Source organism: Bidens hawaiensis, unplaced genomic scaffold, assembly GCF_021521415.1.
Source record: "Bidens hawaiensis isolate Kalapana, Puna unplaced genomic scaffold, B.hawaiensis_p1.1 tig00008950_1, whole genome shotgun sequence".
In the NCBI taxonomy this organism is placed as follows: Eukaryota; Viridiplantae; Streptophyta; class Magnoliopsida; order Asterales; family Asteraceae; genus Bidens; species Bidens hawaiensis.
This window is the reverse complement of record NW_027491652.1, coordinates 19,187-45,784: the sequence shown is the minus strand read 5'-3', so window position 1 is coordinate 45,784 and position 26,598 is coordinate 19,187. Positions and strand designations below refer to the sequence as shown.

Sequence of the window (26,598 nt, the reverse complement as noted above, 5' to 3'; positions counted from 1 at the left end):
TTATATTTGCTAGAGATCAACGGCGTTAAACGTCAATCAGATGATGTTCCTGAAGATATCATTTAAATTGTTTTTCATTTGTTCTTTTCTTAAAAAATTTGAAAAATACAAAAAGATTTTGTTTTTATAATTTTTAGGGGGGAGAAAGGTTTCAAGAAAAACCAAAAACAATATAAAATACAAAAACCCAAAAACATCAAAAATTTTAAAATTTTGAGAAGTTGATCTTGTTACAAGAAAGATGATAGTACACAGACGCTATCATACTGAGACATCAAAAAGATTTTTATTTCTGTATAGCTTATTCTCATTTTCCTTATATTAAAAAAAAAAAAAAAAAAAAAACGTCACTATCGCTTAGAATTATGTCGGTTGCTTCAGTTTGAAGGACATAACTTCGGATATGTTTGGCCCTTACTTCTACTAGTAGATTATAAGGATAACCATTAACCAGATGACTGAAAGTGACCGGGGCGGTTTATGATGTGTTTTTATTCTTTCGCTGAAAAATAGTCGTTCATACTTAGTTAGAAGGACACATACTAGTATGTGGTCGGTCCAGCTGATCCATTGGATCGTCAGGATAGCCGTTTACCTGAAGACTTTGACTTGATCGGGGCGAAATAATTTAAATTTTTTATCCAAAAACATTCATATATTCAGAAAATGAGAAATTGTATCCAACCTTTGGGAAGTGATGGCACACTGACAGTAGCATAATGTTAAAAAGATATAAAGTGAAAAATTGGTCATGCATAGTACTAATGTGATATATTGGTAGGCTTATCTTACTGAATTGAGTCTGGATTTGACCTATCTAAATCATTTAGATTGTCAGCTATGGGTGTACATCTAAGATAAATTGACGAGACGTCACTGTCTAAAGATCAATATCAATTGAGGATATGTCTTATCACGCGTACACGAATTACCATCGGCCCAAATTGGTTCCCCCAAAAGCTAATTTCTTAAAAAAAAAAAATGTTAGATCTTCGTGTTGCAGGTCTGCTTTCATCGAAAGTCCCTTCTAAATCAAATGCTTTAAACGTTGATTAAGGAGGAGTTTTAAATATTTTATACTTCACCGGCCTTGGAATGATCTCCCTCTGTGATACGTAAGTATCGACCTGGACAGCGCTCTTCCATGCTGTGATATCTAAAGTTATTAACTCCCTCTGTGATACGTAAGTATCGACCTGGACAGCGCTGATAACTTGGATATCTGTATTAAATATCTTATGCTCCACCGGTTTTGGAATGATGTCCCTCTGTGATACGTATGTATCGACCTGGACAGCGCTCTTCCATACTGGTATATCTAAAGTTATTATCTCCCTCTATGATACGTAAGTATCGACCTGGACAGCGCTGATAACTTGGATATCTCCTGAAAAAATTATAAAATAAATGATTTTGGGACAAGTAGATGAATACCGAACACGTATGTGAAAACATGATAAAATCATCAAGTTGCTAATTAAATTCGCAAGAATGAGAAAAGCAACAATATTTGATGAAAAGCAAACAAAGGGGATCCTATAAGCTTATGGTCGTTCGTCAAAATAAGATGCGCCGATTTGACTGTTCAATATGTTGTGAGGTCCTACATGAGTCAATCAAAATATGGTGGGATACATAGCTGTGATCACAAGCAATTTCAAATGGTCATTGACAGACGAGAGGATGTTTGTTTAAGTTTAAATGGACAAATATACCCATAATCGCATTGGTAATATGTATCGACCAAAAAGAAATTATATTGAACTTACTGAGTGCTACAATGTCAGTACTGATCCCATGTTCGGATCTCTCTCACAAAAAGAATGTTCATTATGCCTAGTTTAATATTATATACTCTTTTATTAAGAAAAATCAAAAAACATGTGAAAAATCTCGAAAAAATCTCAGTAGATAGTCAAATAAGTCTGTATGATTTCTTATTATAGATCCTTCTCAACCAAAAATATTGTATTTTAAGTTTTATACAGTTGCTTATTTCAGTTTGAATATTATAAAAAAATATATATATATATATATATATTTTTCATTTTATTTAGTTCTGTTTGTTTGAAAATCGATGAGAAATCATCGTGACAGGTAGTCTGATCCCTGTCTATTCCTACTAAATGTTTATCCAGTGTGTAGGAATGAAAGAAAACTTCATGCAGGCTGCTAAATGTTTATCTGCGCAACCGACTGTGCATGAAAGAAAGAAGAAGTGACAATGGAAACCCAAAGATGGTTGTGCCTGATATTTTTCCGTGTGTTTACTAATGTATTATGATCTATATGTTCTGTAGGAACTAAGCTCTCATTATCGGAAAATGTCTAAGAAAACTAACCAAGTATCAAAAGTTTATGTTTTCTTGCAGGTTCAAAGGCACCACGATCGATGGCAGGGAATAAAAAGTTTAGAAGTTTATTTTTCCAAAGTTTGTCCCTCATTCGATCGAATATGTTGCTATTCGATCGAGTAAATCGATCGAATGAGCCGATTCGATCGAGTCAGTTGTTGTGAGAATGAGAAGTGTTGCGAGAGACCTATTCGATCGAATAGACTCTCATTCGATCGATTGGTCCAATCGAACAAGTCCATTCGATCGAATGAGTCCAGAAACTGTATAAATACTCAGACTCATTCGATCGGTCAGTATTATTCGAAAAAATTTACGGAAATTTACTCTCAAAATTGTTTACGCAAAACCCTCGTTTTGATCCATTCATCTTATTCGATTTTTCACGTACATCAATAAAATGTAAGTTTTTTTGGATTTTAACCGTGTTTTGATCATGTTTTTGGTCGTTTTAGTTCTCGGAAACGGACTTTAGAACGAAACTGATATTGAACTGTTTTTAATCGTTTAAGTCTTGTAGTTTGATGTTGATACATGTTTATAAACTTCAACTGGTGCTATCTGTGTGTTGCGTATCTTTAAACGATCGAAAATGTCGATCGGGTTTCTGCAGTTTCTGGGCTGAGTTTGAAGGAGTCGAATGAGTCTACTCGATCGAACGAGTCTCTTGTTCGATCGAATGAGACTTATTCGATCAGTAGTTCGATCGAATCAGAGGTCAAAGATGATATCTATCTCATTCGACTGTCTGTGATCGAACTAGATCTCACTCGATCGAATGAGTAGCTCACTCGATCGAATGAGTAGGTCATTCGATCGAATCTTTGCTCATTCGATTGAACAAGTCCAAAATGTTTGAAAATGTTAATCGCATTCAGTCTTTTCGATATCTGTTCGTTCTAACACGTTTATGTTTGCAGATAAAATGGCTGAAGTTGCAGAAGTTTTCGTTCCCTTCAAAACATCAATCAAGCACAACATTGTAGCCTTTCTCGACGAAAAGGCAAGCCATGGGAAAGACTTTGCAACAATGATCAAATTCCTGAAACGGTCCAGGATTCACGGACCTATCTCAAGGGTAGTAGAACCCATTATGTCAATTCAACAGGAATTCTGGAGGAATGCCTCGCACGACAAAACTGTTGTGCCGTCGGTAATTCGCTCAAATGTTAGAGGGCACGGAATTGTTGTATCTGCCCAAATCCTCAGGGAAGTCTGTGGATTTGCTGATGCTGATTCAGATCCTACTGGGTTACATCCTGCTGGAACCAGAGGATGTTTTGCAAGAATGAAGTACGATGGTGACCTGAATTCCGGTCTACTCCATAAAGCCAATCTGTGTCCAGAATTCAAATATCTGGCACACGTGGTGATGCACTGCTTAGGGCCTCAAAGAATAAGTTTTGACAAATTGAGGGAAAGCATGCAGTTCACAATGGCTGCATTAGTGATGAACCGCCCCTACAACTTCTCGCAGATGACCTTCAGTCATATGGTGGAAAATCTGACAATAAAACAAGGGGCGGGTGAGAAGTTTCTACAGTACCCGAGATTTGTGCAAATGATCGTCGATAGTCAAGCTCCGGGTCTACTGAAAGAAAATGAGGGTGATGTGGTGAAACTGGACCACATGAAGAACGAAACCCTCAACCGTTTAAAATCTTACAAGGACCGCCCCACAAGACCACCACACAAAAGGTGCTTTGGGCACGTGACAAATCCGTCTTACAAGGCTCCTCCGAAGAGGAAGTGGAGGAATGCCGCCAGTGATTCAGACGTCGAGAACTTACCCTATCAGAAAACCAGCGACGAAACTGACACTGAGGAGGAAGCGGTACCGGCAGACACCAGAACAGATGCCGAAAAAGAGGCTGATTCATTCTTTAACGTTGAGGTTCTGGATGCTGGTGATGAAGCAAGTGCATCAGATGTGCATTTTGCTGGTGAGGTTAGGGCCGAGGATGTTGCGGGCGAAGAAAGGCCTGCGAAGAGACAAAAGAAGAAAGTTACAAGGAAGTATCGGAGTTTATTTTCTGATTCCCCACGTCCTCAAATGTTACAATCAGTTGGGACTTCGTCTGTTGCTCCTCCCGTTCAACAAGCACCGCCACCAACACAGCAACCAGCACCACAATCAGCACCACAACCGACTACTCAACCTCAACCTGAAATGTCTATACCTCCTCAGGTTGCAACAGAAATAGCTGATCTTCACAAGGCTATGATGAAGATGTTCATGTTCAAGACTGAGCAAGAAGAGCTGAATAGACGGCAAGAAGAGCAGAATAGACTGAGAGATGAGCAGATTGCCCAACTTCGAGCCGAAAACGACATGCTCAGAATTGAAAACAGTCAGCTGAATGCGACTGTCGCTGATCAGGGCTCTTCTATCAAGGAACTAAGAGAGTCAAATCTAAGCCTTGAGGCGAAAGTAACCGAATTGAAAGGAGATGTTCTAGTTTTGGAAGGTCCATCAAATGTTGATGTGGACACAGACGAACTTGACTCTTCAGATGATGGAGGTGAAGGTGATGATGATCCGTTTAATGTCCAACCGCTGCAATCAAAAACTGCAGCAGAATTTTTCACGTTTCTACTGGACAATCCAAATGAGCAGCGAAACTTCGCAAGTGGAGACTTGGAAGAAGGTGAAATTTCTCATAATTTCACAGAAGAAGAATTGGAACAAATGTTTGAATTATCCAACGTAGAAACAGGCAAGTATCTGGCTTTGCCTCCAACAGAACAAATGTCTTCTTCTGCTGCTACACCTGATTCATCATCATCAACGGCCACTGATCCCTCACACGTTGATCCCTCTCAATTTGATGAAGTTGAAATGGAAGACTTGTCAAAGGAAGAGTATCCTGAATACTATACGTCTCAAAATGACGATCTTCCTAACTCTGCAAGTTTCTTCCAAAATGTAACAGAGGAGGAAATACAGAAGAAGGCTGAAGAAAGGTCAAACAATATGGAACAGCCTTCTGAAGCGGATCAAGCCGATTTTTTAGAGAAAACCGAGGAATGCAAGAAAGCATTCAATGCTATTCTTGAGAAGATAAGATCCAGACGACAAGCGAAGCCAACCATTCCTCATACAACGTCATATAAAATGAAGGGTCGCAGAACGTCAGGAGAAATTATCGCTTGGGCATGTCTGAAGGATCTTAACTGCGTAGCTGTCAAGAGAGAAAGGGGGGTTGAATACTTTCAACGTATTACTGATTTGAAGAGCCTTCCTACTTATGATCTGAACCGTCTGAATTATCTTGATCTGCTATACGCTAACTCATCTCCATTTGCCACGTATTATCAGAGTGTATTGCGAAAAGAGTACAACACAAAATGGAAGATGATCACACCACAAAGGCCGAAGAGATATATAAGCAAAAAGGAGATCGATCCGATCACCAACAGGCCAAAAGTTATTTTGAAGTACATGCCACCACTCACAATGAAGAAGATTCCTCTTAGAAAGATGAAGCAGGACTTCTACAAATCATTCAGGCATTGGTACTATGATGGAAGACTGCATGAGGCAGTTATTGTGCTCAATGACTATGGTAACTGGAGCACTATTCGTATTTTTGATCCAATGTGGCTCACAAATTTGTCAAGGGAGGATGTCTATACGTTGTACAAGACAGAGATTCTTTATGCTCCTGAAGACATAGAGCAAGCGTTAACGTACAGAAATGTCATTAGGATTTGTTTTGCCTATGACATACATGCAGGATCAAATTGGAAAGAACAACAGAAGAAGTATGCCCAAGAAACTAAAGATTAATTGTCATGTCTTTCGTTTATCTTGTTTCTTGTTGTAATTCAAAGTTAAATCTTCTGATTGTAATTGTTTTGAATTGAATGAAATATGATTTGGAATATTGTGATAGATTATGCTTTAATGTCAATTTTACAAATCTAATACAATTGTGCTTAAATGTTAATCCAAAATTCCAAATTGACAGCGTCTCAGGATATGCGGAACCTATGGTAAGTCTGACTGACTGTACCATTTGATCAAGAGAGAACTCCATGAAGGTAGGAGTTTTTGGATGCAACGTATGCACCACTAGTTTTGAGAAAAGAGAGAGTGAGATAACTCCAAGGGGGAGTTACGATCGAGCAAGAGAACTCGATTGGTTACAGGCAAATAGAACTGGCTCCAAGGGGGAGTTTGTTAGGACATGAAATGTCACCTGTATGTCCCCAGTTCTATCAGGTTGGTTCAACATGAAACCAACGATCGTGAAACCAAGTTAACGTACTGAAAATGTCAAACGGAGCTGATTCGATCGAATCAGTGACTGATTCGATCGAACCAGATCTCATTCGATCGAACCAGATCTCATTCGATCGAATCAGATCTCATTCGATCAAATGAGTATCTCATTCGACCGAATGAGTCTTCGGTATATAAACGTTACTTGGGAAATTTCACATGCAGAGAACAGATTACACACTCACGAACCAGCAGCCTACAGAAACTCTCTCCACTGTTCTTCGTGTTCTTGGTCGTTTCCTCCAATCCTAGGCGTCAAACCCCTTTAGGAATCGTACCTACGTGCCCGTTGATCACCACCGAATCGCCGTGTTAGAGGATTCCGCACTCTAACACGTTGCCCCGTGAATCGTTGGGAAACCGAGTCCCGAATCGGTCCTACAGAAATTACGGATACGGATACAGGTTCGGATAACGATATCAATTATCCGAAATTTCGGATCTCCAAATTTTCGAATATCCGGTTTTAAAATTCCTACTTGAAGCTACTCTATAGTTGTGCTAGAATGTAAAAGTAAAGTCTAAAATATTTTATTATCAACTTTTTTTGGTTTTTTGGGACGACGACTCTTTTGTGTGTTAGGTCACCGTACTATACAAAATGGAGAGCCTCATTTTCCTACTCTGGCAAGACTATGTTATTTTAACCGGGTCACACGTTGGCTTTAGAGTTTAACTTGTTTCGACTAGAAAACCATATCACCGGCTGCCACTTGGCAGTCGTTGTGCCATCACAAGATTAGAACTCACTGGCGTAACACACGGTTGGACGAAAACCCAGGGGGGCTCGAGATTCGAACAACTGACAACCTCACAAGCACATATCTCAAATTCTTCGTTGTCATACCCCACCAAAAATGACACAAATACGAATCAAACTCGAGTCTTCACTTAAGAACCTAAGTCTCCTACCGGTAGACCATAAGTGAGCATCTAACTATCATACATGTATCTTTCAAGTTAATTTACCGTTATAATTTGTCTTAAGAGTTGTAATATATAATATGTCCTTTAATTTATACACATATTTTTATATAGTGTCGGAGTTGGTATTAAATATGAATAGTTTTAAATAATAATATAGTAATTATGTTATTAAAATAATCATTATTAATCTATAACTTTTTATTTAGAATAATAATTACTGTTTTGTTTTGTTTTATTTTATTTTATTTTATTTTTTCTTTGTATAATGTAATTATTTTAGTTTCAAATTTTCGAGTAATGATAATTAATTGTTTGTACGTTTAGTATGTTACACTCATCATATTTTTTAGGTCGACATGTTGACCGGGTCATGCTCGGCTCCGCTCAATGTCAACATTCCAGTTACTTTCCCAAAATGGGGCATATTACCACGGGACATTATATGGATGTTTACAGGCATAAGCAGGTTGTCATAGAATTATTATATATGTGTTCGGGTCAAAATGTGGATCTGGTCATGTTTAGGCCCACTCGGCCCGCTCGTCATCAACATTCCGACTTACTTACCTGGATGGGTCGTAATACCACAAGACTTTATTTAACCCTCTCGACATCAACATTCCGACTTACTTTCCCCAATGGGCCGTATTGTACTTTAATTTCATTTTTGATCCTACTTCACTCACAATTTTTAAACGGTCATAACTTTTTTGTACGTTAATTTTTTTTTCAAAAATTACAAAATAGAAATGATATTTTATTTACTTTAGTTTTAGTAAGGTATAGCTATAGGTTTAATTTTATATATATATATATATATATATATATATATATATATATATATATATTAATCAAATATTAACATATTACGTGATTACTAAAATCTGTGTTTTTTGTCGCATTACGTGGCTACCTCTCTATGTTCCCCACCACCGCACGTGTGTATTAACTTTAGTATGTGGTAAGGAATGAATAAACAAAGTTAACAGTAAATAAAACAAAAATAATATTTACAATAGCCGTAATCCACTTTTCTTTTACCCTTTACTACAAATAAAGTAGTTTTAAGATTCAACCATTGATCTTTTTATATATTACTTAACATTGTGTTTTATTTTGCTCGATATTATGTTATATTTTGCGATCTATTATTTTTTTATTTATCTTTGTGTTTTTTTGTTTCCGTCATAGTGTCTTTTTTCTCGACGATGTGTCTTTTCGGGTTTTTTTTTTTTAAATCGGGGGGGGGGGGAATTTTATTTTTTTTTTATTATTTTCTTTTTTTATTTACATTTAGAGTTATGATTTTTTTTATTTAATTATATTTTTTAGAGATTTTTTGTGTGGTCACAAATTCTTTTCATACTTCTCATTTTTGTCTCACTTTTTATTTTTAAATTTTATAGCAACATTTTGCTCTATATTTTGATTTATTTATAAAGTCTTATGATAATACTTTCATACTTTTTAACATGAAATGCTTATATAAAAATATATTAAACCAAATAAATAAGGTGTCTAAACTAAACTAACTTATATGGCTGAAGTTATAGAAACATTGGTAGGATAAATTCAAATTACACTAGGTTAGAGACCCGACCGAGCAGACAAAATCATAATCCAATAACATAACAGATATTTAAGTACCGAAAATAAGCGATACCTCACCATATGTAAAATAGTGGAGAATAGAAACTATAATGGAGATCGAATTTATAGTTGTAAGCAGGATTGCAACGTTTATATCTCATTCCTATCTAGATAAAAGATTTGAAATCTTTGTATAGATTTAAAATCTTAGATGCGTACATGCTCTTCGACAAAAGTGGTGGGCCTCTCATTTATATTCTCATTGCCATTTACACATCATGTTAAATATGTGAGGTATGCAGGGTCGTGTCTGAAACCTTATTTTGTCCACCTCTATATCTAAGGTAGCGTTTGGTACAAATGTATGATCAGGCCCGGTTTCGAGAAGTCATAAAAAATTTTGGACCGAAGGCGAAAAGTATTTTGGGCCTCAAGTAAAATTAGTATTTTGTTGGCTTTTAATAATTTAATTATTAAATGGGCATACTTGGTTATGATTTTGGTTGTATAAAAAACTTATGTATAAAAATATGCTTAAACATGTCTCGAATGGGACTAGAACCCACAAGGCCACAACATTTTGGTTATGAGTCATACCCCTTTGTTACTAAGCCAAACTAATTGTTATGTAATTGAGTTTAAACATTAAATATACATATTATTTTTCATAAAAAAATACATATAATTAAAAAAAATCGGGCCTAACGGAGTGTTGGGCCCGAGGCCGTCGACCACCCAACCCTCCCTAAAAGTCGCCCCTGTGTATGACATGGGGAATGAAATAAGTCATTGTGAGGGAATGAGTGTTTGGTTGGTGAATGGAATGGAATCTAAAATTACACATGAAACCTCATTTCCCTCAAAACCATTTCTTCTCACCTTTTTTTCTATTCAATTCTCTTTCACCCTACTCTCTCAATAACACTACCTAATAACCACTACCACCACCACTTGACCATCGCAACCACCTGATCACCATAGTCGCCGCCATCGCCACCAATTTCATCGCCACCACCTGACCACCAATGCCACCACCGCCGCCATTTGCGCCATTACTAAAATCGTCACAACCACTAATCACCACCGCTACTACCGTCGGTACCTCTCTACCATTGTCGTCGCCGGTGCCCCACCACCGTCACCATTACAAATTTATTTTCGTAGTTTTTTTTATTTTAAGATTTAAATAATTTTATTATTTATATTTCATTCATGTTTTTTTTTTGCTACTAACAACATAATGTGATAATTTATTTCATTCCATATGAACCAAACAAGACAAATGAATGATGATGATCAATTTCATTCACTTGTTCATTGCATTTCTTTTTCCAGTCCATTCCTTTTCATTCCATTACCGCCAACCAAATGTACCCTAATAGTGTTCAATTTGGACCCGACACTCTGTATATTCGACATTCATTGGTCTTGTTGAATATATAAAGTGTCGAGTCCAAACTAAACACTTTTGCTTCGGCCATAAGCTACAATCCCTGGAAGACTAATGAACGTCGAATATACAAAGTGTTGGGTCCAAACTAAACAGTTTTGCTTAGTCCATAATCTACAACCTATTTCACCTTAGCCCATATACGTATTATTTTTTCAATCACGTTATTTAAATATACCTAACTATCTATATAATTGTCTACCATCAAATTCTACGTGTCGCTCTCTTGTTGTTCCCCTCATTCTCTAGAGCCACCAGATTGCTTGATTTCTAAATTGAGGTTTCTCATGCATTTGACCTGAATTCGCGGATATGAGTCTAACCAAACCCGGATAGTCTTTAAATGGGTTATAACATCTCATTTATTTGTGAAACTCTTTCATAATCAAACATTAATTTTCACAGGTCATAGGTCTCATCAAAGCTGTATAACCCTTACACGGGTTATAAAATCTCATTTATTTGTGAAATAACTCCTTAATTATCAAAGAATAATTTCCATGGGTTATGGGTCTTACCAAACCCTAATAGCCCTAAAATGGGTTGTAAAATCTCATTTATTAGTAAACACTTTCTTCATGAAACCCTAATTTAATTTACCTCATTTACATGTTCTCCGTTGTTGGTCTATCATCTCCATTGACAGTTAACTTCCGATACTACCCACCAACGTCAACTACATCAACGCCCCCTTTTTCATCAGACAATTATTCGTGTTCATATTTGTTCATTTAAAAAAATCAACATGCTCGTGTTCATTTATGTTTGTTCGTTAAAATCTAAAATACCTACACATCTCAATTGAAAAAACTCAAACGCTAAAAAATATAATAACAAACTAATATATATGTATTAAATTAAACAAAACTACGTTAAAAAATAAAATAAATCATCATAAAATAGCAAAACGATTAAAAAAAACTTAAATAAACTCTCGTAACATGGGAGGATCAAACTAGTATATCTATAATCTATATAAATGAAACATTTAAAAGCACTCTGGTTGCTCCCTACATTCTCTCAAGCCGCCAGATTACATTATATGTAAATAGAGGATTCTCATGCATTTGACCTAAATTTACATGTATGGGTCTCACCAAACCCAAATATTTCTAAAATGGATTATAACAACTCATTAAATTAAAAGTTAATCTCCCTAAATATTGGACGTAAAAATCCTATAAAATAGGTATATACGAAAAATTAATATCTGATTTATTTTAAGAGATATTATTTATAATTACCAAACAATTTTAGAGTCTAAAAAATAAGCGGGTCCTGGGTCTCACCAAACCCAGATAGCTTTTAAATTGGGTTATAACATCTCATTTATTTGTAAAACCTTTTTATCATCAAACTCTAAGTATATTATTAACTTTCTAACAATAAATAAAATTAAAATAAAAATATATATAAAAATATTATAAACGAGTAATGTAAAACCCCCGTAAGACGGGGGGATAAAATCTAGTGTGTGTGTGTATACATATATGGTGAGGATCCTAAGAGAACCCTTTGAAAATTGAGAACTTTGAGAACCATTTTGAGTCACTTAAAAATTTATAAAACAAAAAAAACGAAAAATTTTAAAACGTAATAAAATCAAAAAAATTTATTTTTCATCCCGGTTTCATAAAAAAATAGAAAAAAACCTTAATTATACACATATGTATATTTTTATTTAATCTCGATTTACATAACGTACACATATGTATATTATCATTTATCTTAATTGTACATATGTGTATAAAAAATAACTTGTATAAAATTAAGAAATACGTATTATACATATATGTATAATTTTGCTAAACCAATATTTTTTTATTTTTTTATGAAACCGGGATGAAAAATAAATTTTTTTGGATTTTTTATTTTTTTTATTTTCGCTTTTTTTGTTTTATAATTTTTTTATTTTTTGTAAAAAGAGTTTTTTGTGGTCCAAAATGATTCTCAAAGTTCTCAATTTCAAAATAGTTCTCACATTATCTCTATACACACACACACACACAGATATATATATATATATATATATATATATATATATATATATTTATATATAAAGATATTGTACTCTCCAAATTTTTAAAAAATTTTTGAAATACAATTTGTTTTATTGTTTTATAGACAGGTTTGCAGTTCTTAAGAGGACCTAGTCATTAAATCTTTGAACTTGTAAAATGATTAACTTGTTATTTTGTTATAAATTAGGATTTTGACCCCCCGTGATGTGGGGGTAGTGAAACCATAGCCGTATTCAAAAACAAAACATGGTGTGCACCAAGGGAAAGTCTTTAGGAATCCACACACACCATACAAATATTTCGCTTCAATACCATTAAAATGTCCAAAAGGAAAGAATCTCGATAACAAACATTTAGTGGCAAACAATTTTGATAATCATATTTTCAACACCTGCTTAAATTCACAATTAACAACCATGTTGAAGTTTACAACTAAATGAAGTCATTTAAGCTTTCAAGTCTACTGCAGCCATCGGATAAGTTAATTGGTCAATCCACCATGGCAACCATCAAGTCCACCTGCAAATCCACCTGCAAAATAGTCCAAAACATGTATATTTGTAATCGTATTTTGAATTAAAGTGGTGAGGCAAAACTCATGCGTATGAGTCATAAACTTCAATACCTTGTATGATAGCGGGTCAATCCTTAGTTAAAAGTTGAATGAACTGGCAGTCAATGACCTTCCTGTACATAAGTACAAATGTGCAGATTAAAAAAAAAAAGAAAGAAAAAGTATTCAGATTAGTTGAACGTGTAAAATCACTGAATTAAGCATCAATGAACTCATATACACGCTTGAATAACTATGAATTTCTCTAGAACATCTTTCACACATTCACTCAAATGTTGAGGGCCCGAACATTGTTCTAGGATCAAAGCTCGTGTGACGTCTTAACATAAGCAACCACCCAAACAATCACCACATGAGGTGTCCCAATAACGTTAAGACTCAGGCTGATTGCCTATTAATGGAAACGAACTATGTTCAAGCAAAATGATTTCAATGATATAAGGTGACCAATACACGGCGCACGCAACATATAGACAAAGCCAAAAAAAAAGTACTAATGAAAGTCACAATCAGTTGCCGTCTCAGAGAAATATAAAAACCCTAAAAATAACGACAAACAAACGACAGTAGACACCTACTGTCACACCCCCAATCTAGGCCTAGGAGTATGAAACATAGTTGGTACCATATTTGTAAATAAATCAGAGTAACGGGTTAATGCTGAAGACTTTATAAAAACATAAGGATCATATTTATAAATATTTAAAATACAAAAGATGAGACGAAAGTCTCGTTTAATTTTACTTGTTTTATAAGTTTTACAAAAACACCATGTTTTAATATTTACACAAAATTATCTGAGACATCGGATTCTTGAGCTTCTTCGTCCTTCAAGCTCTAGTCTTGATTACATGCAAAATGCTATTAAAATACGTCAGCAACGAATGCTGGTGAATATGCTGACGCTAAAAATATTTTCTTTACTTAATTACCCCTCGAGACCACGTAAGCCTCGGCCCATCTTGGCTTAGGAACAATCAAGTTAAACAATCATCATAAATTCGAGTCTCTACACTAGGTCACCTCAGCAAGACACCGCAGCGTCTCGACATAACTTAGGTACCATAAATATACACAATGTCATTCTCACTCGAACATACTTTGGTTTGGCCCATCGTGGCTGGAGGTCTTGACCAGGCGTGGTGCGATGTGCCCACCGCATTCCACATATGTAAGGATCCAGACAAACGTATACTACAGCCTGAGGGCTAGGCTCATACTCTTATTTACAATGTTTTTAGAGACACGTAGCCTCATGTAAAGTTTTACACATAACATGTTTGATTTGTTTGAAAACAAGTTTGTAAAAGTGGGGCGTATTCACCTTTTGATAGGGATCGGTTTCCAACACCGCCCGTGAGTTCTCCTCTTCCTATCTCGCACCTATAGTACGAGTATAACTTTTGTTAGTCGGATACACGATCCGGCTTAAGACCTTTAGTCTTATTTATCTCGATGAACCTTTAGTTCATAATCTCTTTTACTTTAAAACCTTTAGTTTTAATAGTAATTTATAAACCATTAGTTTATTTATAAAAACCCGACGTTTCTTCTTCTTTAAGAAACGTATTCTTTTCATTATTATTTAAGTATACTCATTATACTTAAATAATATATTTCACAACAAAGAATAATCTATATATATATATATATATATATATATATATATATTTATTCATATATATATTTTATCTTTCTTTTCTTAATTTTCTTTGTTATGTATTTCTTTGTTTATCGAGAATAACTTCGACTTAGGGTATTAAGCCCTTTCAATATATTATTATTATTTTGGTCGGGCATTATGCCTACCTTGATTGTCTTAATATTCCCTTCTCACTCGGGCAGCACTTCAACTCTATCCTTCTTATCAATACACGCTTGATCAACCTTTGACACGCTTATCGAGACACCAATACTTTTGGCACGCACTTCAAGGTAATCGTCGGAATGTCGGGACAACACCTCATTCTTGTTCGGGATATCGTCGGAGGATGGCACGTATTACGAGGTTTCGAGTCACGTGTATTGAGACGGATTGAGCACGCTTTACGAGGTTTAGAGAGAGAGTTGTGAGAGAGTAATGTGTGTGATTTTGAGGTGTGAATGGTTCAAACCCGTGGCTTCCTATTTATAGCCAAATTTTGGTCCCCATCGCGCTACGCGATGGGTCACTTGTCAGGCCTATATCGCGTATCGCGATATAGGCCTGCTGTGTCAGATAGTAGACCTGCCACTGTTGACACGTGGCAGGCGCCGAGTCCACGTGGCGACACGTGGCGGACGTGGTGACACGTGGCGGCAACCGTTGCCACCGTGTGCCACGTGGCACACGTGTCACAATCTGTCAGACATCCCATCGCGATACGCGATGGGTGTTTCTCTTGACCTATCGCGTAGCGCGATGGGTCAAGAAAACGGATTTTTCATTTTAGTCCCTGGAGTTTGAAAATTAGCAGAATTGGTCCCTTGACTTTGGAAATGTGACATTTTTGGCCCAAAATTTACCTGATGTTCAATCTCCCCACCTTGAAATAAATCTCGTACTCGAGATTGCTTATGAGAATAAGTGGGGGTATTTCTTTCTCATTTCGGATTCGAGTTCCCAAGTATACTCGGGTCCTCATCGGGAATCCCATTTCACTTTCACGATTTCCAAAGTTCGTCTTTTAAGTTTCTTTGTTTTTGAATCTTCAATTTGAATTCGTCTTTCAATGAATTTTAATTTCTCGTTAATTTCAACATCTTTTAGTGGCATCGAAAGAGATTCGTCGGCTAAACACTTACGTAGATTCGAAACATGGAATACGTCGTGTATCCCTTGCATTTCCTCGGGTAGTCGCAAACGGTATGCAACGGTACCAATTCGTTCAAGTACCTTGAAGGGTCCAACGAATCGAGGACTTAGTTTGTCCTTCTTGCCGAAGCGAACTACGCCTTTCTTTGGCGAGACTTTCAAAAGTAATTTGTCACCAACATTAAACTCTAACGGCTTACGACGGACATCGGCGTAACTCTTCTGGCGATCACGTGCCGTCTTAAGTCGTTCGCGGATTTGAATAACCTTGTCGGTGGTTTCTTGGACTATTTCGGGTCCAGATAATTGACTATCTCCAGTTTCAGACCAACACACGGGCGTTCTACACTTTTGACCATACAATACCTCAAATGGTGCGGTTTGAATGCTCGTGTGATAACTGTTGTTATACGAAAATTCCATTAGAGGTAAGTGGTCATCCCAACTTCCACCTAAGTCGATCACACAAGCGCGGAGCATATCTTCCAACGTTTGAATCGTCCTTTCGCTTTGCCCATCAGTTTGTGGATGATAGGCAGTGCTAAGGTTAAGCTTTGTGCCGAGTGCTTGTTGGAAGCCTTTTCAAAAGTGAGACGTAAAACGACTGTCTCTGTCGGAGATTATAGATAGCGGTAATCCATGCAAAGCAACTATGTTGTTCACATATATACGCGCTAATCTATCCATTGAGTACGACTCATTAATAGGTATGAAATGTGCGGATTTAGTTAGACGATCCACAATCACCCATATTGCATTGTTTTGTCGAGTCGTTTTCGGGAGTTTGGTAATAAAATCCATAGTAATCAACTCCCACTTTCAAACGGGAAGTTCGGGTTGTTGAAGCAGTCCCGAAGGATTTTGGTGTTCAGCCTTGACTTTTAAACAACTGAGACATTTCGCAACATGCGAAGCGATATCCTTTTTCATTCCGTTCCACCAATAATTCGCTTTAGGATTTTGGTACATTTTGTCGCTTCCGGGATGCATCGTATATTTCGATTTATGGGCTTCGTTCAAGATTTTATCACACAATCCTCCCACGATTGGTACCCAAATTCTATTTCCGAGTCTAAGGATACCATCGTCACCTTTGAATAGCAAGTCAATGGTGCCGTTTCGTTTTTCGTCAGAAATTTGATTTTCGTTGATCGCTTAAACAAGTGAGACATTTCGCAACATGCGAAGCGATATCCTTTTTCATTCCGTTCCACCAATAATTCGCTTTAAGATTTTGGTACATTTTGTCGCTTCCGGGATACATCGTATATTTCGATTTATGGGCTTCGTTCAAGATTTTATCACGCAATCCTCCCACGATTGGTACCCAAATTCTATTTCCGAGTCTAAGGATACCATCGTCACCTTTGATTAGCAAGTCAATGGTGTCGTTTCGTTTTTCATCAGAAATTTGATTTCCGTTGATCGCTTGAGTTTGCGTGGATTTGATTGTTCTATAAGATCAATTTGAAGTTCTAGCCTTAACGCTCGGACTCTTTTTGGCTTTTCATGCTCTTTACGACTTAAGGCGTCGGCCACCACGTTGGCCTTACCTTCGTGATAGACAATTTCGCAGTCACAGTCGTTTAGAGTTTCCATCCAGCGTCGTTGGCGCATATTAAGTTCTTTTTGATCAAAAATGTGTTTTAAACTCTTGTGACCAGTGCACACGACAAATCTTATTCCATAGAGATAGTGCCTCCATATCTTAAGTGCAAAGATTATGGCGCCTAACTCTAGATCGTGAGTTGTATAATTCTTTTCGTGTACCTTGAGTTGACGAGAGGTGTAAGCTATAACTTTCTTGCGTTGCATCAACACACATCCCAAGCCGGAATGTGATGCATCGCAAAAGACCACGAAGTCTTCAATCCCTTCTGGCAAAGCCAGTATAGGAGCTTGGGTAAGCTTTTGTTTAAGTATATCAAACGCCTCTTGTTGCTTTGTTCCCCATTCATATTTGATGTTTTTACAAGTTCGAGAGAAGTTTTCAATGAACCTTCGATAGTATCCGGCGAAACCCAAGAAACTTCGTATCTCGGTTGGCGACTTTGGGATCTCCCACTTAGAGATAGCTTCAATTTTAGCGGGATCCACTTGAATTTCGTTAACATTAATGACATGACCAAGAAATTGCACTTCGTGCAACCAGAACTCGCATTTCGATAACTTAGCGTACAACCTCTCGGTCCTAAGAATTTCAAGTAAGGTTCGAAGATGATTTTCATGATCGTCCTTAGACTTAGAGTAAATGAGTATGTCGTCGATGAAAACGATCACAAATTTATCTAAGTAAGGCTTACAGATACGGTTCATCATATCCATAAACGCGGTTGGCGCATTAGTGAGTCCGAATGGCATAACGGTGAACTCATAATGGCCATACCTCGTTCGGAAGGCGGTTTTCGAAATGTCTCAGATTGAACATTAAGTTGGTGATAGCCGGAACGAAGATCGATTTTTAAGAAATAGCTAGCACCTTGAAGTTGATCGAACAGATCATCGATACGTGGGAGTGGGTAACGATTTTTGATTGTAACTTTATTGAGAGCTCGGTAGTCGATGTACATCCGCATGGATCCATCCTTCTTCTTGACAAATAGTATCGGCGCTCCCCATGGTGATGAACTAGGTCTTATGAAACCTTTCTCGAGAAGTTCGTCCAATTTCTTTAATTCTTTCATCTCGGTTGGCGCGAGGCGATATGGAGCTTTGGCGATCGGAGTAGTTCGGGGAATAAGATCGATTCTAAACTCTACTTCACGATCGGGAGGAATGCCGGGCAGTTCGTCGGGAAAGACATCGGTATATTCAGAAACAACGGGACGTCTTTGAGTTCTTTTGGTTTTGATTCCTCGGTGACGTAGGCCATGAATGCTAAGCATCCTTGATTTAAACATCTGTTAGCCCTTGTCATGGAGATTAGGCTAACTTGGCCAGCATCTTTATCCCCTTCAATTCGTATGGTACGTTTATCAGGGGCTTGAAGTTCAACAGTCTTGGTATTGCAAAGGATACGTGCATGGTTGTCGGATAACCAATCCATACCCAATACAAATCAAAACCAGCAAGAGTCATTGGTAGCAATTGAATAGGCAAAACATAACCGACTAACAAGATTTATCCGTTTTCTAAAGTTAGGAGATTTTAACAATGTCGTCATTAGCGGTTTCGACGCGTAGAGTTTTATTAAGTTTGATTAAAGGTTCGTTTAATAGACTACAAAATTTATAATCTATAAAACTTAAATTGGCTCCTGAATCAAACAAGACTCTAGCATAGGCGTTGTTAATAAGGAACGTACCGGTAATAGTTTCCGGTGTGTCGGCTGCTTTCTAGGTATCCAAGACGAAGACTCTTGCATTGCTCTTCTTAGGCTCGTTCTTTTGACCGCTACCACCCGCACCACCAGTCGCGGGTTTATTTTAGGGGCATTCAAAGCTGAGATGTCCCATCTCTTTACAATTATAGCAGGTCATTTTCTTCTTCCAACAATCGGACGTGGCGTGGCCGGGCTTGTGACACGATTCACAAAGTCGTGGTTTCATATGGCATCTACCCCTATGGTATTTCTTACAAATTTTGCATTGTGGGATGCCGGGGTTAAAGCCAGATCGTCGTTGATCGACTCCTTTACCCTTGAATCGGGTATTTCCTTCCTACTTCGGGTCTTGAGTTGGTACGACCTTCTTGTCTTCCTTTTTATTGCGGATCATTCCGCCCATCAGATATCCAGCCAACTCCATCGCGGAGTCAGCGGTTTGTGGCAAGTGTGACCTTACCATATCACGGATTTCACGTGGTAGTCCCCAAATATAACAAGTGACTTTGCTGGATTCGGGGTCACCAGCTGGGGTACCAGGCGACAGTACTTGTGAAATTTCGTGTTATACTCACGAAGGTTTGTTTCGACAACCTTGTGAGCTAAGAACTTGGTTTGAATTTGATCTGTCTCATGCATTGAACAAAACTTCGACATCAGTAACTCCTTAAACTCGCTCCAAGACAAACTATACATCACTTCCCTTCCTCTACTCATCATTAGCGTGTTCCACCATTCTAGCACTTCGCCTTTAAACATTAAGGCGGAGTATTGGATCTTTTCTTCATTCGTACATTTGCTCGTAATCACTATCGTCTCCATCTCTTCAAGCCACCTTACGGTATTGATGGCTCCCTTGTCACCGTGAAACTCTTTCGGTCCATAACACTTAAAGTCTTTAAATGAGCAACCACCGATTTTGAGTTTCTTAAATTCTTGTCTTATGCCTCCATCGGCATTTTATTCGTGCATGCTTTCGTCCATACGGGAGGGTCTAGATCGAGGTTTAGAAATAGACTTTCGAGAAGGCTTTTCAGAATGAGAATGTTTTGTTCGGGATCTATTTTCAGATTCCTCTCTAACAGCTTTTCTAATCATTTGTTGTATTTGATTCATGTACTTATCGGGAATCGGTTCCTCTCGTTCTTTCTTAGGACCCTTCCCTTTTGCTTCTCATTTCTCGGCTTTCTTTCGGGAAACCTCACGATTATCGCTTTGTCTAGACATTATTTATTTTTTATTCTTTTATCTGAAATTTAACATATTTCTTTTCTTATTATTTATTTCACATCCATATACATATCATAAATGATATGTATATTGTTTTACAACATACTTTATATACTGTTAAAACGATATATAAGATCCTATCCTTATTACATATGATACATATTATACACATATCATCAAACTATTCTACACACATAAACTTTCTCTTCTTAATCCTTCATAAACTTCTTCACAACTTTGGTGAGCTTGTTGCATTTGCGAAGTAGCTTGTCCCCCATCTTCTTTTTCTTTTTCCCATCAACCGCAATCTTCTTCCTCAAATCATCGGTCTCGTGTAGGGCTCGATCCAGATGTTCCTCCTGTGACTGGGGAATGTCATTGGGATAACCGTAACGCGGTGGTGGATCACGGTATCCCATCATTACCACGTCAAAGTGATTCCTCGGATCAGGATACGTGGAAGCAGTCACATCGGATTGGTAGTTGAAGAAAGTGTCGGAAGCCTCATTCTGCTCTCGGATTTCTTTTGCTTGTTCTTCAACTGAGGGGATCTTGCCAGTATACGGTGGAAAGCTTGACGATGCTTTACCCTTGAGCTCTTGCAGAAATTGCATGTAGGGGTCAACAGAACCATAACTTGGGGTTTGTTGAGAGTATGGTTCTTCCACCGGTGTCATCTCTTCATTCAGGTTATCTGGAAATTCCACTTCTTCGGGATCAGTTTCCTCCTCAGGTTCCTTCTCCGATTCCTCCTCTGGTTCCTTTTCAAGTTCTTCTTCAGTCATTGCAGGCATATGGATCTTCTCATATGGCATAATTACTCTCATCTTGGGCTTGTGAGACGGCCCTTCTTTGTTGATGTGAGAGTTGGCGGAATCCATAGTTGAAGTGCCGGTATGCCACCTTCGCTGGTCGGAGTGGCATTTCATCCATTCGGAAGAAGGAGACTTTGGTTCCTCCTTAATTGGTAAGTTTGAGAGGAAATTATACGACGGATGCGGATTTGGCGGTAGCTGTGTTGAATATGGCGGAATCTCCATGGGTTGATAAGTTGGAATATCGGAAGGATAATACATCGGTAACTCGGATGGTTGGTACATTGGCAAACTTGTCGGATGATAACTTGAGTGCCTTGGCGATTGGTATACTTTGTGTGGAGTGTTATTCAAATGGTAGATATGACTTGGTTCCATGTTGGGTTGTTGGCTAGGTCCTTCGTTGAAATTGAAAAATGACTCGAAGTAATCTTTGCTCATGATGTCCTTTGGGAACTTATAGTACTTCTTTGCTCTTCTTGCTTCATTATCATAATACTTCATTAATTCTTCGTACGACATCTTTGATAGGTGGTTTAAAATGTAGAGAGGGAAATAAAAGGTTACCAACCAATATTATCCCTATTCAAATAAACAAGTAAAAATTTCCTTATGCTTGGATCGAAGCTTGGGTATTGTTTTATGATACCCAATTCGCTAAGATCGATGGCTCTGATACCAACCTGTGACACCCCCAATCTAGGCCTAGGAGTATGAACCATAGTTCCATATTTGTAAATAAATCAGAGTAGCGGGTTAATGCGGAAGACTTTATAAAAACATAAGGATCATATTTATAAATATTTACAATACAAAAGACGAGACGAAAGTCTCGTTTAGTTTTACTTGTTTTATAAGTTTTACAAAAACACCATGTTTTAATATTTACACAAAATTATCCGAGCCATCGGATTCTTGAGCTTTTTCGTCCTTCAAGCTCTAGTCTTGATTACCTGCAAAATGTTATTATAATACGTTAGCAACGAATGCTGGTGAATATGCTGACGCTAAAAATATTTTCTTTACTTAATTACCCCTCATGACCATGTTAGCCTCGGCCCATCTTGGCTTAGGAACAATCAAGTTAAACAATCATCATAAATACGAGTCTCTACACTAGGTCACCTCAGCAAGACACCGCAGCTTCTCGACATAACTTAGGTACCATAAATATACACAAGGTCATTCTCACTCGAACATACTTTGGTTCGGCCCACCGTGGCTGGAGGTCGTGACCAGGCGTGATGCGATGTGCCCACCGCATTCCACATATGTAAGGATCCAGACAAACGTATACTACAGCCTGAGGGCTAGGCTCATACTCTTATTTACAATGTTTTTAGAGACACGTAGTCTCATGTAAAGTTTTACACATAACACATTTGATTTGTTTGAAAACAAGTTTGTAAAAGTGGGGCGTATTCACCTTTTGATAGGGATCGGTTTCCAACACCGTCCGTGAGTTCTCCTCTTGCTATCTCGCACCTATAGTACGAGTATAACTTTTGTTAGTCGGATACACGATCCGGCTTAAGACCTTTAGTCTTATTTATCTCGATGAACCTTTAGTTCATAATCTCTTTTACATTAAAACCTTCAGTTTTAATAGTAATTTATAAACATTTAGTTTATTTATAAAACCCAACGTTTCTTCTTTAAGAAACATATTTTTTTCCTTATTATTTAAGTATACTCATTATACTTAAATAGTATATTTCATAACAAAGAAAAATCTTATATATATATATATATATATATTAATTCATATATATATTTTATCTTTCCTTTCTTTATTTTCTTTGTTATGTTTTTCTTTGTTTATCGAGAATAACTTCGACTTAGGGTATTAAGCCCTTTCAATATTTTATTATTATTTTAGTCGGGCATTATGCCTACCTTGATTGGCTTAATATTCCCTACTCACTCGGGCAGCACTTCAACTCTATCGTTCTTATCAATACACGCTTGATCAACCTTTGACACGCTTATCGAGACACCAACACTCTTGGCACGCACTTCAAGGTAATCGTCGGAATGTCGGGACAGCACCTCCCTCTTGTTCGTGATATCGTCGGGGGATGGCACATATTACGAGGTTTCGGGTCACGTTTATCGAGACGGATTGAGGGCACGCTTTACGAGGTTTAGAGAGAGTAGTGAGAGAGTAATGTGTGTGATTTTGAGGTGTGAATGGTTCAAACCCGTGGATGCCTATTTATAGCCAAATTTTGGTCTCCATCGCGCTACGCGATGGGTCACTTGGCAGGCCTATCGCGTATCGCAATATAGGCCAGCTATGTAAGATAGTAGACCTGCCACGTGGTGACACGTGGCGGCAACCGTTGCCACCGTGTGCCACGTGGCACACGTGTCACAATCTGTCAGACATCCCATCGCGATACGCGATGGGTGTTTCTCTTGACCCATCGCGTAGCGCGATGGGTCAAGAAAACAGATTTTTCATTTTAGTCCCTGGAGTTTGGAAATTGGCAGAATTGGTCCCTTGACTTTGGAAATGTGACATTTTTAACCCGAAATTTACATGATGTTACACCTACTCCTAAACCACCCCGTAGAATTATCCAAAATAGACACAGACATAAGGCCATATCTATAATTCTATAATTGGCTGATAAGAAATATAAGTTACCTTAACATCAACAGCCCAGAACTGCACAAACACGCGCAACTGAAATGCCAAAATACAAAAGCAATAAGAACCGGTCAAATAATATATAGGAAATACATTTACATCTAACTGAACGAATAAGGTTTAAACAAATCTAATCATAATCAGAAGTAAGTGAATAATGCAATACGGTGGTATGAAGATACTTTACTTGCGCAATGATACCTATAAATCAAACACACATAAACAATAAGAATTAGTCAAATAATAAGAATATATATAAAAATTCGGATTATGACAATACCTTTTGACTTACCTGTCAGTTAAGGTTTCCAATCATGGTAAGTAAATTATGCATTACCTAAGTATAATGATACTTACCTTGCACAATGATACCTGTAAAATTAAATACTGACAATTGTTAATGAACCTGCAAGCCACCACCAATCGGCCCCTTGAACCCCTATTAACTGCTTCTGCAAACTGACGCCTATCTCCGGCGACCTGAACCCTAGCACTGCATGCCTTAACGATTAGTTTTATACAAACAAAAAAAATCATATATAAATACTAAAACAATTCACCTAGTCTTTGGTAAAACATTCAACTGAACAGCCATCGCATCGTTGGAGGAGATGAAAACAAAACCAATCGACTTAGATCTATAGATCATCATAGTCGTTAGTCGTTACAAAACAAAGAGGCTCAGATTGACAATTCTTCATTGCCATGGCCAACAAACTACGGCTCAGTGCCGCCACGGCTGCAACCGAGGTTGCCGAGCCATAGAGCGGCCACCATCATCGCTGACTAAGAGAGATAGAAACCGATTAGTGCCATGCCATGATCAGTCACATGCAATACGAAAGTAGACAGTCACAAATTGTGGCCTTTAAGGCATCATGCATTAATGTGATGAAAAATATGGCGGAAAAACATTTAAACCCAATACTTAAAACACATAAAGATTCAGCAAATCTTGAATCCCACAAAAGTTTCTTTCACTTTTTTTTTATTAATATTATTCATATAGAACGCAACAGGCTCAACCACTTGAGTTCTAGGGTTTATGCAATTTGGTGTTTTAAAATTTTAATAGGATTTGACAATAATAAAGCGATGATAGACAACAAATAAAGGACTAATGATACCTTAAACCACCGCCGAAAACCCCACCCCTTCCGAGTGTCTGGCACCACCAGGAACAACGGTCGGTAATGGCACCACACAACCGGACCTCCAAGGGTACAAAACGCCGCCGCCATCACACCACCGCTACCTAGGGTTTCCAAAATAGAACCCGACAACAGGAGGTGGGTGAACGGTTGAGGTTATGGAACCGACCGCCATGACGGATCGTCACAACGATGGTGGTTGGAGGCGGTGGCCGCATATGTAGAGAGAGGCGGTGATGAAGGAAAAGTAAACTGTGGTCTGTATTTCACTTTCCACATACACAAAGGAGGTGACAGACAGCTGTAGAACACGTGGAGCTGCCACAGATATTGTACAATAAAAGCAACTACATGTCCAACATGTAAAGCATCATGTATAGCAAAATAAGCCAAGTTTACAACCTGTTATGCACGATTTTGTAGAGAATAGTTGTAAATTAATATATATATTAATTCCTAACTATTTAAAAGTGCTAAATACGCCAATAGTTAGATATCAATTATCAAATTTTGAATATCAAATTACCACATATAAACATAAATCGAGCTACATCTGGATAATGGGTAAGCGAGCAACAAGCTGCGCCGCTATCCCTTTTTGAATCGCAAAGCCTATTCTACTAAATATCAATCCTTGGTTCCTCGGGCTTTGCGAGTCACTGTGGACCACCTTCTGCATCCGCTCCAAAAAGCGAACCGCCTCGGGAGCTAGGGAGCAAAATGTGTCGAAGGCAAATGGAATGAAAACGTGTTGATTCTCCAAACACGCTTCCTCATGCTTAGCAACATTCCTAGATTCCGCCCTCAAAATCGTTTGTCCCGGAATGAAGACACTGTCTCTTAGCCCCACCAACGGGGACACCCCAGTGACGTCGACACACGCATGCTTACCCCCTGCCCAGCCAAACACAAGAACGTCCGCAGGACGCAAGGTAGATCTTCCCTCTCGCGGATCAGCCAAAAAGATAACAGGTGCCTCTTTCTTGGCTGAGATCCCGGCGTGCCTAAGCACATTTCATAAGACATCTCTAACCCAGTCGTGATGATACTTGAATCCCAGCAATTCTTTATAGTGGAGGGCATGCTCACCAAATCTATCCAAACAGGCTTTTTTTACAAATGGGGCATGCTTCGTCTGGAGGGAAAAGAGGAATCATAAGCCGGTATTTAAGGATTGCCCTGTATTCAACTGCCGACATCCGTTGCTCAAGACCTTCAATGGGCACAACAGTCAAAAATCCTAGGCATGAGCCCCCTTGAGACAAGTAAAAACCGCCTTTTGTCTCGGGGTCATATCTAATCACTCCTCCAAATCATGTACTTGTTTACCATAAAGAGCACTCGTCAAGGTTTATTATGGTTTCTTGGGGGGCGGTCTCCTTATCAGTAAAACCGCCTAGATTAAGGTCTGGGAGAGTTGTTCCAATATTAC

The 26,598-nt window shown here is 37.9% G+C and overlaps 1 protein-coding gene across 17 annotated transcripts; it reads right to left on the bottom strand.

Annotated features, from left to right (window-relative positions):
* Positions 1–12,913: 12,913 nt before the first annotated feature.
* On the bottom strand, positions 12,914–25,615 carry LOC143530560 (uncharacterized). 17 transcript variants are annotated; one of them, XR_013134882.1, is made up of 7 exons: positions 24,576–25,136; positions 24,296–24,508; positions 24,182–24,216; positions 23,917–24,051; positions 13,453–13,775; positions 13,253–13,314; positions 12,914–13,146 (listed from the first exon to the last, which is right to left on the bottom strand). XR_013134882.1 is itself a non-coding variant. In XM_077026055.1 (6 exons), exons 2-5 carry the CDS (start codon positions 24,665–24,667, stop codon positions 13,269–13,271), a joined length of 333 nt encoding a protein of 110 aa, XP_076882170.1. In that variant the 5' UTR covers positions 24,668–24,801; positions 25,143–25,615; the 3' UTR covers positions 12,914–13,146; positions 13,253–13,268. The 17 variants fall into 17 exon arrangements, 2 of the variants coding, with proteins under 2 accessions (XP_076882170.1, XP_076882169.1); XR_013134880.1 differs by having other exon boundaries at positions 24,308–24,508; XR_013134886.1 differs by having other exon boundaries at positions 24,388–24,508.
* Positions 25,616–26,598: the final 983 nt, after the last annotated feature.